General features: G+C 48.6%; 1 protein-coding gene across 1 annotated transcript; it reads left to right on the forward strand.

The window, feature by feature from the left end:
* NKX6-3 (NK6 homeobox 3) lies at positions 1–5,960 on the forward strand. The gene is made up of 3 exons (XM_006896995.1): positions 1–382; positions 2,733–2,902; positions 5,727–5,960. The coding sequence occupies exons 1-3, from the start codon at positions 1–3 to the stop codon at positions 5,958–5,960; spliced, it is 786 nt and encodes a 261-aa protein (XP_006897057.1).
* The last annotated feature ends 6,158 nt before the right edge of the window (positions 5,961–12,118 follow it).

The following is a 12,118-nucleotide window of genomic DNA, read 5'->3' on the forward strand; positions in this document are numbered from 1 at the left end:
ATGGAGTCCAATCTGCAGGGAACCTTCCTGCTCAACAACACATCGCTGGCCCAGTTCTCGGAGATGAAGGCCCCCATGTGCCAGTATTCAGTGCAGAACTCCTTCTACAAGCTCAGCCCTCCGGGGCTGGGCCCCCAGCTGGCGGCCGGAACACCCCACGGGATCACGGACATCCTGAGCAGGCCTGTGGCTACGCCAAACAGCGGTCTCCTCTCCAGCTACCCCCATGTGGCAGGCTTTGGTGGACTTGGCTCCCAGGGGGTCTACTATGGCCCCCAGGTGGGGAATTTTTCCAAGGCTGGGAACGAGTACCCAACCCGGACCCGGAACTGCTGGGCAGACACGGGCCAGGACTGGCGAGGCGGGCGCCAGTGCAGCAACAGTGAGTACAAGGAGACCCCCACACCCACCCGACCAATACCCCAGATCTGTGGAAGAAGGAGAAAGTGGTGAGGAGGAGGCCCTCCCAGGGCAGTCTGCACTGGCCGCCCACCTCGGTTGCCATTAGACCATCCAGGTCAGCCACTAGGTCCCTTTCCTCAGCTCAGAGCAAGACCGAATTCCTGCCCACTGCCATTCCCATGCTGCCTGCCCATGGGTTTTCTGGGCCCAGCCCCACCCCTTACCAGCTCCCTTCTTAGGGCACCTAGAGTCTCCGGGTCTGGGGTAGTCCACACAACCCATACTCTTCGTAGGCTCCCAACTGGCATCTCTCCTTACTTCACCGCCAGAGCCCATGGCACCATTTCTGCACCCCAACTACGATCCAGTCCTCAGGACTCACCACTGCGTCACTTTGCCCGCCATCATTCAGGGACAAAGATTGCACCCTGACCCTTTCCTGGCCATTTCTCACCTTCCTCCTCAAGGTTTATTTATGTCAACAGTGGCAACATCACCCACCGGCTCCTAGGAGCTGACATCAGCTGGGTGGGGGCACACTGTCCTGGTTGCCTTAGGCCACAGAAAGCTGATCCAGGGACCAGTTGCTTGATGGCCGTTGGGGACTGGAGAAAGTGGCAGGATATACAGATGGGGCTTACCTATCAGAAAGGCAAACAGCATGATGGTGTCTGTGGTTGTTGAGCCATCCCGAACCCAAACACCCTTCAGGGCAGAGGGAGCTGGCTGTCCTGATCCAGATGTCCACTGCAGTAAGGGCTTGAGGTGGCAGGGAGACCCCCGAAAGCACACCTGTCTCCCACCCGGTTTATAGTGCTCCAGGCATTCATGCCATCTACTAGTTCACCCCTCATGAGTTAGGAAAAATGTGGGGAAAACCCACCAGGACACTTGGTTAGACCCCCAGCCAGTACATGTCAAAGGGGTAGGAGCTAGCCCTCCCAGTAAAGGGGTCCTGTCCCTGAAACCAATGCTACTCATAGGTGGCCGACCAGTGAGGACTTATACTGCCAACCCATAGGCACACAGTTCAAGTCCACCAGTTGCTCCACAGGAGGATTGGCAGTCTCCTCCTGTGTGATTTACTGCCTCTGAAAACCCACTGGAAGGTCGGCTATAAGTTGGTTCTGACTTGATGACACTATTAGATGTCAACAACAATAACAACGTTGAAAGAAAAGGTGCTGTGGTGGCACAGCAGTTAAAACACTTGCCTGCTAACTTAAAGGCTGGTGATTTGAACCCACCACTGGAGAAACATGAGGCCACCTGTTTCCATAAAGATCTTCAGCCTTGGAAACCCTATGGGGCAGTTCTACTCTGTCCTATAGGGTTGCTGGGTTGGAACTGGCATGATGGTAGTGGGATGGAGAGTTAAATAGGAAGGGTGAACCCATTTTATGATCTCCTAGAAGGTATTCTATACCCGTTTTGAGGTATTGAGATCTGCCTCAGGCCATTACTCTCTCTCGCCTCCATTTCCCCTCACATACATACACATGGGCTTTCTCCACCCCTACCCTCCATTCCATTTGCCCGTGCACACATACACGCGTGCACACACATACACACATACAGGAAAATATCTAAGCAAGTCAGTGGCTGGGTTAAAGCACAGGGAGAGAGGCTGAAGATGACAGCCTTTCTTGAGGCCTCTTCCTTTTCTATGACCCAGTTTCTTCAGCTCTAACAGGACAAGGCATGGGCTGTTAGGCTGCTCTAAACAAGGCCTGACCCAGGGGGTTCTGCTTTCCCTGGGCCCTCACTGCCTTCCAGCTCAACCCCCCACAATGGGCAGTGAGGACAGAGGCTCCAGCCACCAGACCAACCTCTCCAGTTTGGGCAGAGCCACATGGTAACATGGTGACATGGCAGAGCAGCTTCTTGGGACTTGATGGCCACCCTCCCTGCTGTTCCGGGAGTCCTAGGAAACTGGGAGCCAAAAGGAAGGAAGTGAAAAGAGAGTCCTAAGCCCTGGGGTGTCATGTGGGTGGAAGAGTCAATGTCAGTGACCTGAGAAGTATCTGAGGCAGGAAGAAAACTGTGGAAGAGGAAGCCGTATCATCAAGTACGAGAGCATGAGCTAGAGAGGCACAAGTGCTGGGTTCAAGGCCTCTTGTCCCCAAATAGTTAAAACCAGGGGCAGCAAGACCCCTTAGGATGCCTACCACTCAGACATGGCAGTGGTCACAGTTGCTGCCACCTGAGGGGCCTCTCAAGGCGGCTGTGAACCCCACGGGAGAGGCAGGACAGGGCTGCACTCCACAGGTAGTAGCGGCAGTCCTGGTCCCTGCTCACACTGCTCACCTGTACTTCCTTCCTCCTGCCAGCACCGGACCCCCTGAGTGACAGCATCCACAAGAAAAAGCACACCCGACCCACCTTCACGGGACACCAGATTTTTGCCCTGGAGAAAACCTTTGAGCAGACCAAGTACTTGGCTGGCCCTGAGAGGGCCCGGCTGGCATACTCGCTGGGGATGACCGAGTCCCAGGTGAAGGTGAGTCTGAGTGGGACGGGGATGTCACTGCACAGAAGCCAAGCAGTTATACTTTCCCAGCTCCTCCCAGCTCTTTGGAGTAAAAACGTCTGGGTCTTTCCAACTGTATCCAAGATGATTAGGATGGGACAGGACAGGATAAGGTTCAGGTCTGTTGTTCTTAGGGTTGCTATGAATTGTACTCGACTCAACGACATCTAACAACAACAACAACAAGAAACCTGTTGTTGTTAGGTATCATAGAAACAATTTTGTGCCCACGGTCCATGTGACAGAGAAGACCTAACTTAAAGGGTTTCTAGGCTATGATCTTTACCATACAGATTGCCTGTGCAGTACAGGTCTTCGACAGGGCCACTGATGGGTTTGAATAGCTATCCTTTCAGTTAGTACCTGAGTACTTATCTAATGTAATACTAGAGCTTCTTCCTAACTGGCCCAAAGGTGGTAACAATTAACAGTAACTCCTTCTGTAGTGTAACTGCTTCTGAAAACCCGCCGGAGGGGCAGCTATGAGTCAATTCCAATCCAATGGTACACAACAACATTAATTGATTGAGCCCGTTATGAAAGTCCAATATATAGTACCTTACATTTAATCCTCACAGCAGCCTTGAAGTTGGCATTATTATTTAACAGGTGAAGAAACAATCTCAGTTAAGCCTTGTGCCCAAGGCCACACAGATCATACTTAAGAGAGGTGGGTCTCAGTCTCAGACATGCAGGATCCTAAACTTTATGATTTCCCTCTGATTGTCTCTGTCAGAGATTTCAAGAGCTGACGATAGCCCCTGGCTGCATTAGGAGTCTGGGACTTGTGCTCAAACCTGTCCCATTAGTTAACAGAAGGAGTTATCCTTTGGTTTGTTATTGTCATTGTCAGCTGCCTTCAAGTTGCCTTCTGACTCCTGGCAACCCCAACAAAATTAAATTGGACCCTTGTGATCCCTAAGATTGTCACTGGTTGATTTTCAGAAGTAGATAGACCTTTCAGCTAAAAAAGGCTGCTGGAATCTGATCAACATCACAGCAACATGAAAGCTTCCAATGACAGAAAGACAGGTGTTTTGCTTGAAGTGCGTTGACTAGGAACAGAAATGGGGTCTCCAAAGGGATGTGATAGTTCTACCACTGAATGACCAGTGTCCGCTTGTCATCAGCATGTTGTTGTTGTTGTTGTTATGTGCCATCGTGTCGCTTGCAACTCATAGCAACCCTATGTACAAGAGCTTATCTTTAAAATGAAGAAATCTCCAGTTCCTGATCATCCAGTTGAAGATGTGAGATCCAGTTGAAGGTGTGAGATGAGAGGTGTGACGCTGTAGAGCTTGAAGGAAAGGCTATTGCTATTGTGTGCTGTTGAGTCCAAACCAACTCAGAACTGACTGACCCTCCAGCCAGTTTTTAGAGGCAGCAAACCACGCAGAAAGACACTGCCCATCTTTCTCCCACGAAGCAGTTGGTGGATTTGAATGGCGTGCCTTTAGACTGGCAGCATATCTCCTTACTGTCTGAAACTTGTTCTGTCTTGCTCCATCCTCACAAACTTGGATGTGCCCGGACCCATTCTTATGGTCTCTGTGTCAATCTATCTTGCTGAGGGTCTTCCTCTCTTTCACTGACCCCCCCCCACCTTTCCCGGCACGATGCCGTTATCCAAGGACTGAATCTTCTGGGCATCATGCCCAAAGTGTATGCAATGAAGCTCCACCATCCTTGCCTCTAAGGAGAACGCGGTTTGCACTCGCTCCAAGACAGACTTGTTCATTCTTTTAGCAGTTCATGGTGTATTCAGTACTTTTCACTAACCACACTATTCAAAGGCATTAATAACTCTTCTGTCATTCTTATCCGTTATCCAACTTTCAGAAGCACAGGAAGCCATTGAAAAGACCGAGACTTGATAAATATAAATAGGCTTTAGTAAACTGGCTTTCACCTCCCAAGACTTCCTGGGGTAACTTTTCCCAACTCTGAAGCTAGAAGTCTCTGGGGAAATTTGGAGTGGAACACCAAAGAAGACAGTTTTCACCTAAGCCAGTTCTGCCTCATTCTATGAAACAGGGACAATTTTAAGGGTGTGAGAAGTACCAGAAAAGGGTTTTTGATCCCAGGTCTGGGATCCATTTCAAGCCTTCACATCTCCAGCAAGTCCTCTGATGGTAATTCAGCTGCAGTGAAAACTGATTAAATGGCAAAAGGGGATACTGTAACATGCTTTATTTCTTTAAGTGCTTTTGTCTACTTTTCAACTATCTCAACAAATAGGCATTTGTTAATTTTACAATTGTTGCTGTTATGAAACGGCCCATAGCTGACCTTCCAGCAGGTTTTCAGAGGCAGTAAATTGTATGGGAAGAAATGGCCCATCTTTCTCCGGTGGAGCAGCTGGTGGATTCGAACCGCATGCCTTCGGGTTTGGGGTGGGGGGAAATAACCAAGTCCCAGTCTCTAAACCAGATGAATTCCAGAATTTCCTGATGTGCTCTAACCTGGACTAAACCTTTCCATTCTGGGCATTCCAGCATCTTCCACCTCAGAGCTCCAGATAGCAAAGAGGAAGGTCGATGCCCCACCGTGAGGAGACACTCCAGCTGAAATGGCTGCTGTAATCACATTTCTTTTTGTGGCCCTGCCCTCCCCCTCCCCAGTGATGTGACTACTGCAGTGTATTCCACCATTTAGCCATTTATTTTACAACCGCAGTAACTCTAGTTGCCACCACGTGGAGTCGTCCTCCTGGGGGGAATGGGGACGGGTGCTGCGGGTGCTCTGAGTCCACCTACCAGGTGCAGGGGGCCCACATGACACTCTGTCGCCCCAGGTGTGGTTCCAGAACCGGAGGACCAAGTGGCGGAAGAAGAGCGCCCTGGAGCCTTCGTCCTCCACGCCTAGGGCTCCGGGTGGCGTGGGCGCGGACCGCGTGGCCTCGGAGAACGAGGACGACGAGTACAACAAGCCGCTGGACCCCGACTCGGACGACGAGAAGATCCGGCTGCTGCTCCGGAAGCACCGGGCCGCCTTCTCGGTGCTCAGCCTGGGCGCGCACAGCGTCTGAGCCGGGCCGCGCGCTCCCAGCGCCGCCCCTGCGCCCCGTCCTCGCCATCCCCTTCCCAGCCGCGGCCCGTCGCCATGGAGGCCTCGCTCCCTCGCTTCTCAGCGCTGCTGGGGGAGAAGATGCCGAGTGCAGCGGCTTCTGACCAACTGGAGGAGGTGGGGGGGAAAATAACAAAGGGGAACAGGCTGGACTGGCTGAGGGGAGCGGGCAGCATAGAGCACCTCTTGAGACTTGTGGGCACAGGAACTTTCTTTACTATCCTCCTCCTGTGGGCAGAGGCCTTGCGTGCCAATTCTGCAGGGTTCTTAAATACAACCTAAAATGGCCAGGTTCTGGTGAAGGAGAAAAGATCGGGGTGGCATGTCCAGATACGCTCCTCAGACCTATGCCCAGGTGAAATCCTGCTTGAGATTCCAGAGCCCAACAGTATAGCCCAGATAGGAAACTTAGGGAACAGGGAGAAATCAGCCAGATCCACGGCTGTCAACTCAATTCCTGTTCACGTGGCCCTCCATCAGCTAGAAATGTTTCTCCTGCAGGAAGGTTATCAGCCCAGGAGGTAACCCACTACGCCAACGGAGCTCCTTTAGGGAGGACAAATGGGTTCCAATTGAGAAACACTCCAGATACCAAACTTGAGAATTTATCTGGATGGGCTCGTGGTCTCTTTTCTCCACTTTCACCTAAAAGGATCGCCTGGAATAAGTTCCCACAGGCTAGGAAAGAGGAGAACAACATCCTAGAGGCTTGTGTGGGCGCCTGACAGACACCCTCAGCACCAGTACAAGCACAGAACCATCTAGGAAAGCAGGGTGTCCAGGAGTGGAGAGAGACAGGGCTGGAAAGAACTCAGGGGCAGGGCAGAGGGTGCAAGAATGACAGAGCCAAGGGCCTTCTTTCCTTAGATCACTCCGTAGCCTGGCGCTCCCTGGTCTGGGGCTGCAGGAGGGCATCGCCCAAAAACGGTAGTGTTTTTTTCTCTGAAACTAGTATCTCTGAGCTATTGGCAGGTGGGTGGGGCCACGGTTAAGGGAGGTGGGTGGGGGGCTGGCCATGAAGAAACACAGCCCAAAAGGGACCAAGCATTTCCCCATCTTCACTGGCTTTAAGCAAATATAGAGCAAAAATAAAAGTCCCAGAAATCTTCCCATGGCTTATGTGTTTCTGTGAAAGGAATGAGTCCTAGGAAAATGGTTGTGGGGACCTGGAAATGAGGATTGCGGTTCAACTGTGAGAGTTTTGCCCCAAAGGGTCGAAGGCTCAGGGGGCGAGGTAAAGGGGTGGTGCTCTGAGAATCTAGTCACTTGCTGGCGTCCACACTGGCCTTCGTGTGCTGCAGGCCCTGAGCTGCCCCAGGTCTGTCTGCCCTGCTTTCTCCATAGCCAGCGGGACAGGCTGAAGAGCATCTGGTCGCCAGGAAGTCCAGGAAATGGCATCAGTGGCAAGGGTAGTGGATGAATCCTTGTCTGAGGGTCACAGTGGAGACTCAGCCAATCTCAGAAGAAGATTTGGAGAACTGGACCCTTGAGAAGACATTGAAATAGTTCCTTTTATATTTTAAAGCTTTCTCTTTCCCTATTCTTGGGAGGAAAATGGGAAATCTTCTGTGGATTTAATGTCTCAGAAAACCTTCTGAAGGGTCAGCTATGGGTCAGTTCCGAATTGATTGTATATAACAACAATTTCTCTATTGAAATTGTCTGCACGATACTATCCATTTGGAATCTCTCCTGGAATATGCCAGGTATTGTGGAAGCTGCTGGAAAACCTAAGAAAGTTTTAATGAGTCCACGACCTCCCAGAATTCATACTCTCAACTTACTCAATACTATCGAGTTGGAACTTGTTCCTAGCTGACTCTCCATTGGATTTCCAAGCCTGCAAATGGAATGAGATGGTACCTGAGAGGACATGGTATCTTCCTCTTCCAAGAAGATGTTAGTGGAGTCAAACTGTCAAGAGAGGCACTGGCTCTGGGTTTTCAGTACAATTCCCTATGGATGAAGCTTCCAGAGCTCTCCCCAGTAACCCTAGGAAGTAGGCAATATTCTCAATTAATAGATGAGAAAACTGAGATACAGAAGCCCCTAAGCCAAACCACAGGAAATGGAAAAAGGCAAACCCAAAGCCGATTCCAAGGTCCTTACTTCTGCTTTTCTGGCCCACAAGACATCTTGAAAAATCTTTCACAAAAATAAGGCTTGAATATCTAGTGCTTTAGGGAAGCCTTCCAACTTTAGCAAACACAAGGCCTCGAGGAGCTGTCAACATCAGCCTGACCCTTTGCCTGACCCAACAAGTTCTTCAGCTCATCCCTTGGGCCTATAGGGCAGAGTTGGACCAGTGGTCCCAGTCCAGAGGGGAAACAAGGGTGGGAGGAAGACTCTTAGAAACTGAAGCTTCAGCCTTTCGTAATGGTCCTCAACATACAGAGGACAGAGGGTTGTATGACAAGGAAATGTAAAATTCTTTCAACAGTGAGCCTCAATATGTGACCATGTCTATACTCAGGGCCTGAGTCTTTCCTGTCACAAAAAACATCAGCTCATTGCTTTCAAGTTGGAACCAACTCTTCTCTGACCTTCCACTGGATTTTCAGAAGCTGTGAATTGCGTAGGAGGAGATTGCCTATCTTCTTCTCCAGGAGCAACCGGCGGTGAATTTGAAACGCCAAGAAAATGGAAAAGCAGCTTCTAAGAGTACAACCTGCAAACACTCCTGGCCACACTGGGTGTGGGTCAGTCACAGATCATATCGAGAGGCCTGCCACTGGTGCAGTGTTGCTGGAGGCAGGACACAATCTGGGAAGAGCTGAGGACTCAGCACAGGCCACGGAGATCAGGGGGCTCAGAGCGATGCCCAGTATTTCCCAAGCCTTGGAAGGCAGCCTGGAGCCTACAGCAAGGCAGTTGCAAATATAATCTAGGTGGAAAGCAATGAAGGGGGTGAGGAGGGAAAAGCCAGTCCAAAACCAAAAATGTGCTCACTTATTTCTCCCTTAAGTATATTATAATCTTAACCACTCTATTATGGCTATAATTCTTGTATATCCTATTCACACCATTTGGATCAGTATTAAATCAAGGCTGGAGAAAGTTTCTCCCAGGAGACATTTGCTGAGCTAAACAAAGTTTCCTCCAATTCCCAAGTTCTGGGACAGTGGCCACTGGTACCTCTGGCCAAGACTTAGGTTTCCCAATGGTTCTTTAACTCCACTGCTGCCTCCTCTGTGTGGCCTGAGCACTTGGGCCAAGTGAGGTAGAGGCACGGGCCTCCTGTCTCACCAATTATTGTGCAAGCCTGTTCAGAGGCCAGAGTTGACAGAGAAGACAAGTTGAAAGTGAATGGCCCAGCCCCTGAGGGTAATCAGAATAAAACTAGCCTTGTGTCGGGTGTATGTGTATGTGTCACTGGGAAGAACACAAGTCTACCTTGTTTCAGGATCCATTATAAAGAACTCCTGACGCATAAAACCCAAACCCAAATCTACTACTGTCCAGTTGATTCTGATCGCAATCCAACAGGCCCCACAGGATCGCCAAGGTAATCAAGCTTTAAGGAAGTAGACTGCCCTTCCTGGTTTTGCAGAGCAGCTGGTGGATTTGAATGACTAATCTTTCGGTTAGCAGTGAGCACTTTAGCCTCTACACCACCTAGGCACCTCCTAAACCACGGGTTCCCATTCCTATGCCTGCTTTGCTATGGATTGAGTAGTGTTCCCTTGGAACATGCTGACATAGTCCATAGGGAGTTGTGCTGCTAATCCAACCTGCCTCACCAGTGGCTCCTTGAGAGAAAGATGGGCAGTCTCCTCTCATGGGATTTACAGCCTTGGAAACCAAATGGAGGGTCAATGAGTCAATTCTGACTTGGCAGCAATGAGATGGAACTGCTACACCTGTGGATGCAATCACATTTGGGAATAGGGTTTTCTTTGTTAATGATGCCACCTTAGTGCAGCATGTATCCTAAATATAACCACTTCTGAGTGATTTAAGGAGCAACATAGACACAGAGACAAGTGAGGACAAATAGAAAAAGGCAAAAGCACACGCGAGGAGCAGAACCTCTGCGGAACTGAGGTACAGCAGGACTGCAGACTCTGAGCCAGGGACCCACCTCCCAGAGTCCACTGAGAGAGCCTTCCTCGCCTGCTGCCCTGGGTTCTGACGCCTGGTCTCTTAAACAGTGAGAAAATACATTTCCGATCTTTAACACCAGCCCCCTGTAGCCTCTGTTACAGCAGCACTAGACAACTAAGACAGTACATAAAAGGGACATGTGTCCCTAACTAACTAAAACAAACAAAACTTTTTGCTAACTAAAAGTTTTAGCAAAACTTTTGGCTAACTAAAACAAACAAAAATGTTTGGCAATACTTAACTCCTTGAAACTCTTCTTCCACCACATCAGGAATCTTTCAGAGTTCGGGGATAGTCATTAAGTCCAGTGGTCACTGCTCTAACAGGAAGCCCAGTAGTTCTAGCAAACAGGCAGATTGGGTTTTTCCCTTTCTCTACTTTTCTTTGTTCTCCCCTTACCCCATGGTGTATTTCTTTTTGATGGACCTTTTTAAAAAATATTTTAAATTGGCTTGCTTGTTGTTGAATTGTTGCTGATTGCCTTCGAGTTGAGCACGACTCATAGCAACCCTAAGAACAAAAGGCCTGAAGTCCCTCTACAACTATATAACTAATATACATCTAACAACAATCGACATTTATTAAAGTTTGTAGAGTTTCCAGAGGCATGTTGTTTAGGAAGTGGATGTCACTCCTGCTTCCAAACCTGTCACAGTATGTTATTGTTGTTATGTGCCATTGAGTCACCTGAGGTATATAGCTACCCTATCTACAGTAGATCTGAACCCTGCCTGTCCTGAGCCAGTCTCACTAATTCTGACACACCAACCCCCATCGCCCCAGTTACTGTATCAATCCATACCATCTGGGGTCTTCCACTCCTCTGCTGTCCATCCATCCTTCAAAGCATCCTTACGAGCCCACAGTAAGTGAGGCAGAGCTTCAAAATCCTAGCCTCCAAGGAGAGACTGGGTTTCACCCTCTCCAAGACATTTGTTTTCTTGGCAGTCCATGATATGTTCAAGACTCACTACTGCTCAATAATTTGAAGAGGTCCCTAACTGCAGACTTCCCCAGTACAATAAATTTCCTTATTTCCTGACTGCTGGTCCAAGGATATTAATTGTGAATCCAAGCAAGACAAAGCTGTTGACAGTATCAATCTCCTGTCCATCATGATGCTGTCTATATGTCCAATGGTAAGAATCTTGGTTTCTTGATATTGAGACACAATCCATACTGAAATCTGCATTCCTTGATCTTCTACACAAGTGCTTCAAGTCCTCTTCACTTTCAGCAAGCAAGGTTGTGTCATCTGCATAATGCAGGTTATTGATGAGTCTCCCTCCAATCCTGATGCCGTACTCCTCTTCACAGCATCCAACTTCTCAGATAATTTGCTCAACATAAAGATTGAATAGGTATAGAAAGAGAATACAACCGTGATGTACTCACTTCTGAATTTTAAACCACAAAGTGTTCCTCTGCTCTGTTCACACAACAGTTTCCTGGTCCAGGTATAGGTTATGCATGAGCACAATCAAGTGCTCTGGGACTCCCATTCTTCTCAATGTCATCACAACTTGTTATGGTCCACACAGTCAAATGCCTTTGTATAGTCAATTGAGCACAAACAGACATTCTTCCAGTATTCTTTACTTTCAACCAGGATCCATCTAACATCAGCAATGATATCGCTGGTGCCACGGTCTCTTTTAAATTCTGCTTAAACTTCTGGCAGTTCCTTTCTAGATACTGTTTTAACCTCTGAGCCTTGGTTTAGTCATCTATAAAATGGGAATATTTACATATACCTTGGAGGGTCTCTGAAAAGATTAAGAACTGAAGTGTGTTCCTGGCACAAAAACACTAAACATCAGTTATGTTGTTCATAGAAAGCTTTAGAGAACAATAGTCCTAAATCTTGATCCTCACCCCACCAAAACATAGCTGGTTATTAAAGTCAAGTTATTTAGTCTCTAAAAGTCTAGTCTCTTAATCTATAAAACAAGGCTAATCAATAGTACTATGAGAATGTGAAATTAGATGAAATAATAGTAAATGCTTAGAATAGCA

This window comes from Elephantulus edwardii, unplaced genomic scaffold, assembly GCF_000299155.1.
Source record: "Elephantulus edwardii isolate Elephantulus edwardi_28Jun2011 unplaced genomic scaffold, EleEdw1.0 scaffold00195, whole genome shotgun sequence".
Taxonomy (NCBI): domain Eukaryota; kingdom Metazoa; phylum Chordata; class Mammalia; order Macroscelidea; family Macroscelididae; genus Elephantulus; species Elephantulus edwardii.

Bases quoted from the DNA above. Each gene is read 5' to 3' on its own strand.
- NKX6-3 (XM_006896995.1), top strand. From the start codon at position 1: ATGGAGTCCAATCTGCAGGGAACCTTCCTGCTCAACAACACATCGCTG. The intron at 383-2,732 runs GTGAGTACAAGG...TCCTCCTGCCAG, and splicing joins CGGGCGCCAGTGCAGCAACA to CACCGGACCCCCTGAGTGAC. The intron at 2,903-5,726 runs GTGAGTCTGAGT...CTGTCGCCCCAG, and splicing joins TGACCGAGTCCCAGGTGAAG to GTGTGGTTCCAGAACCGGAG.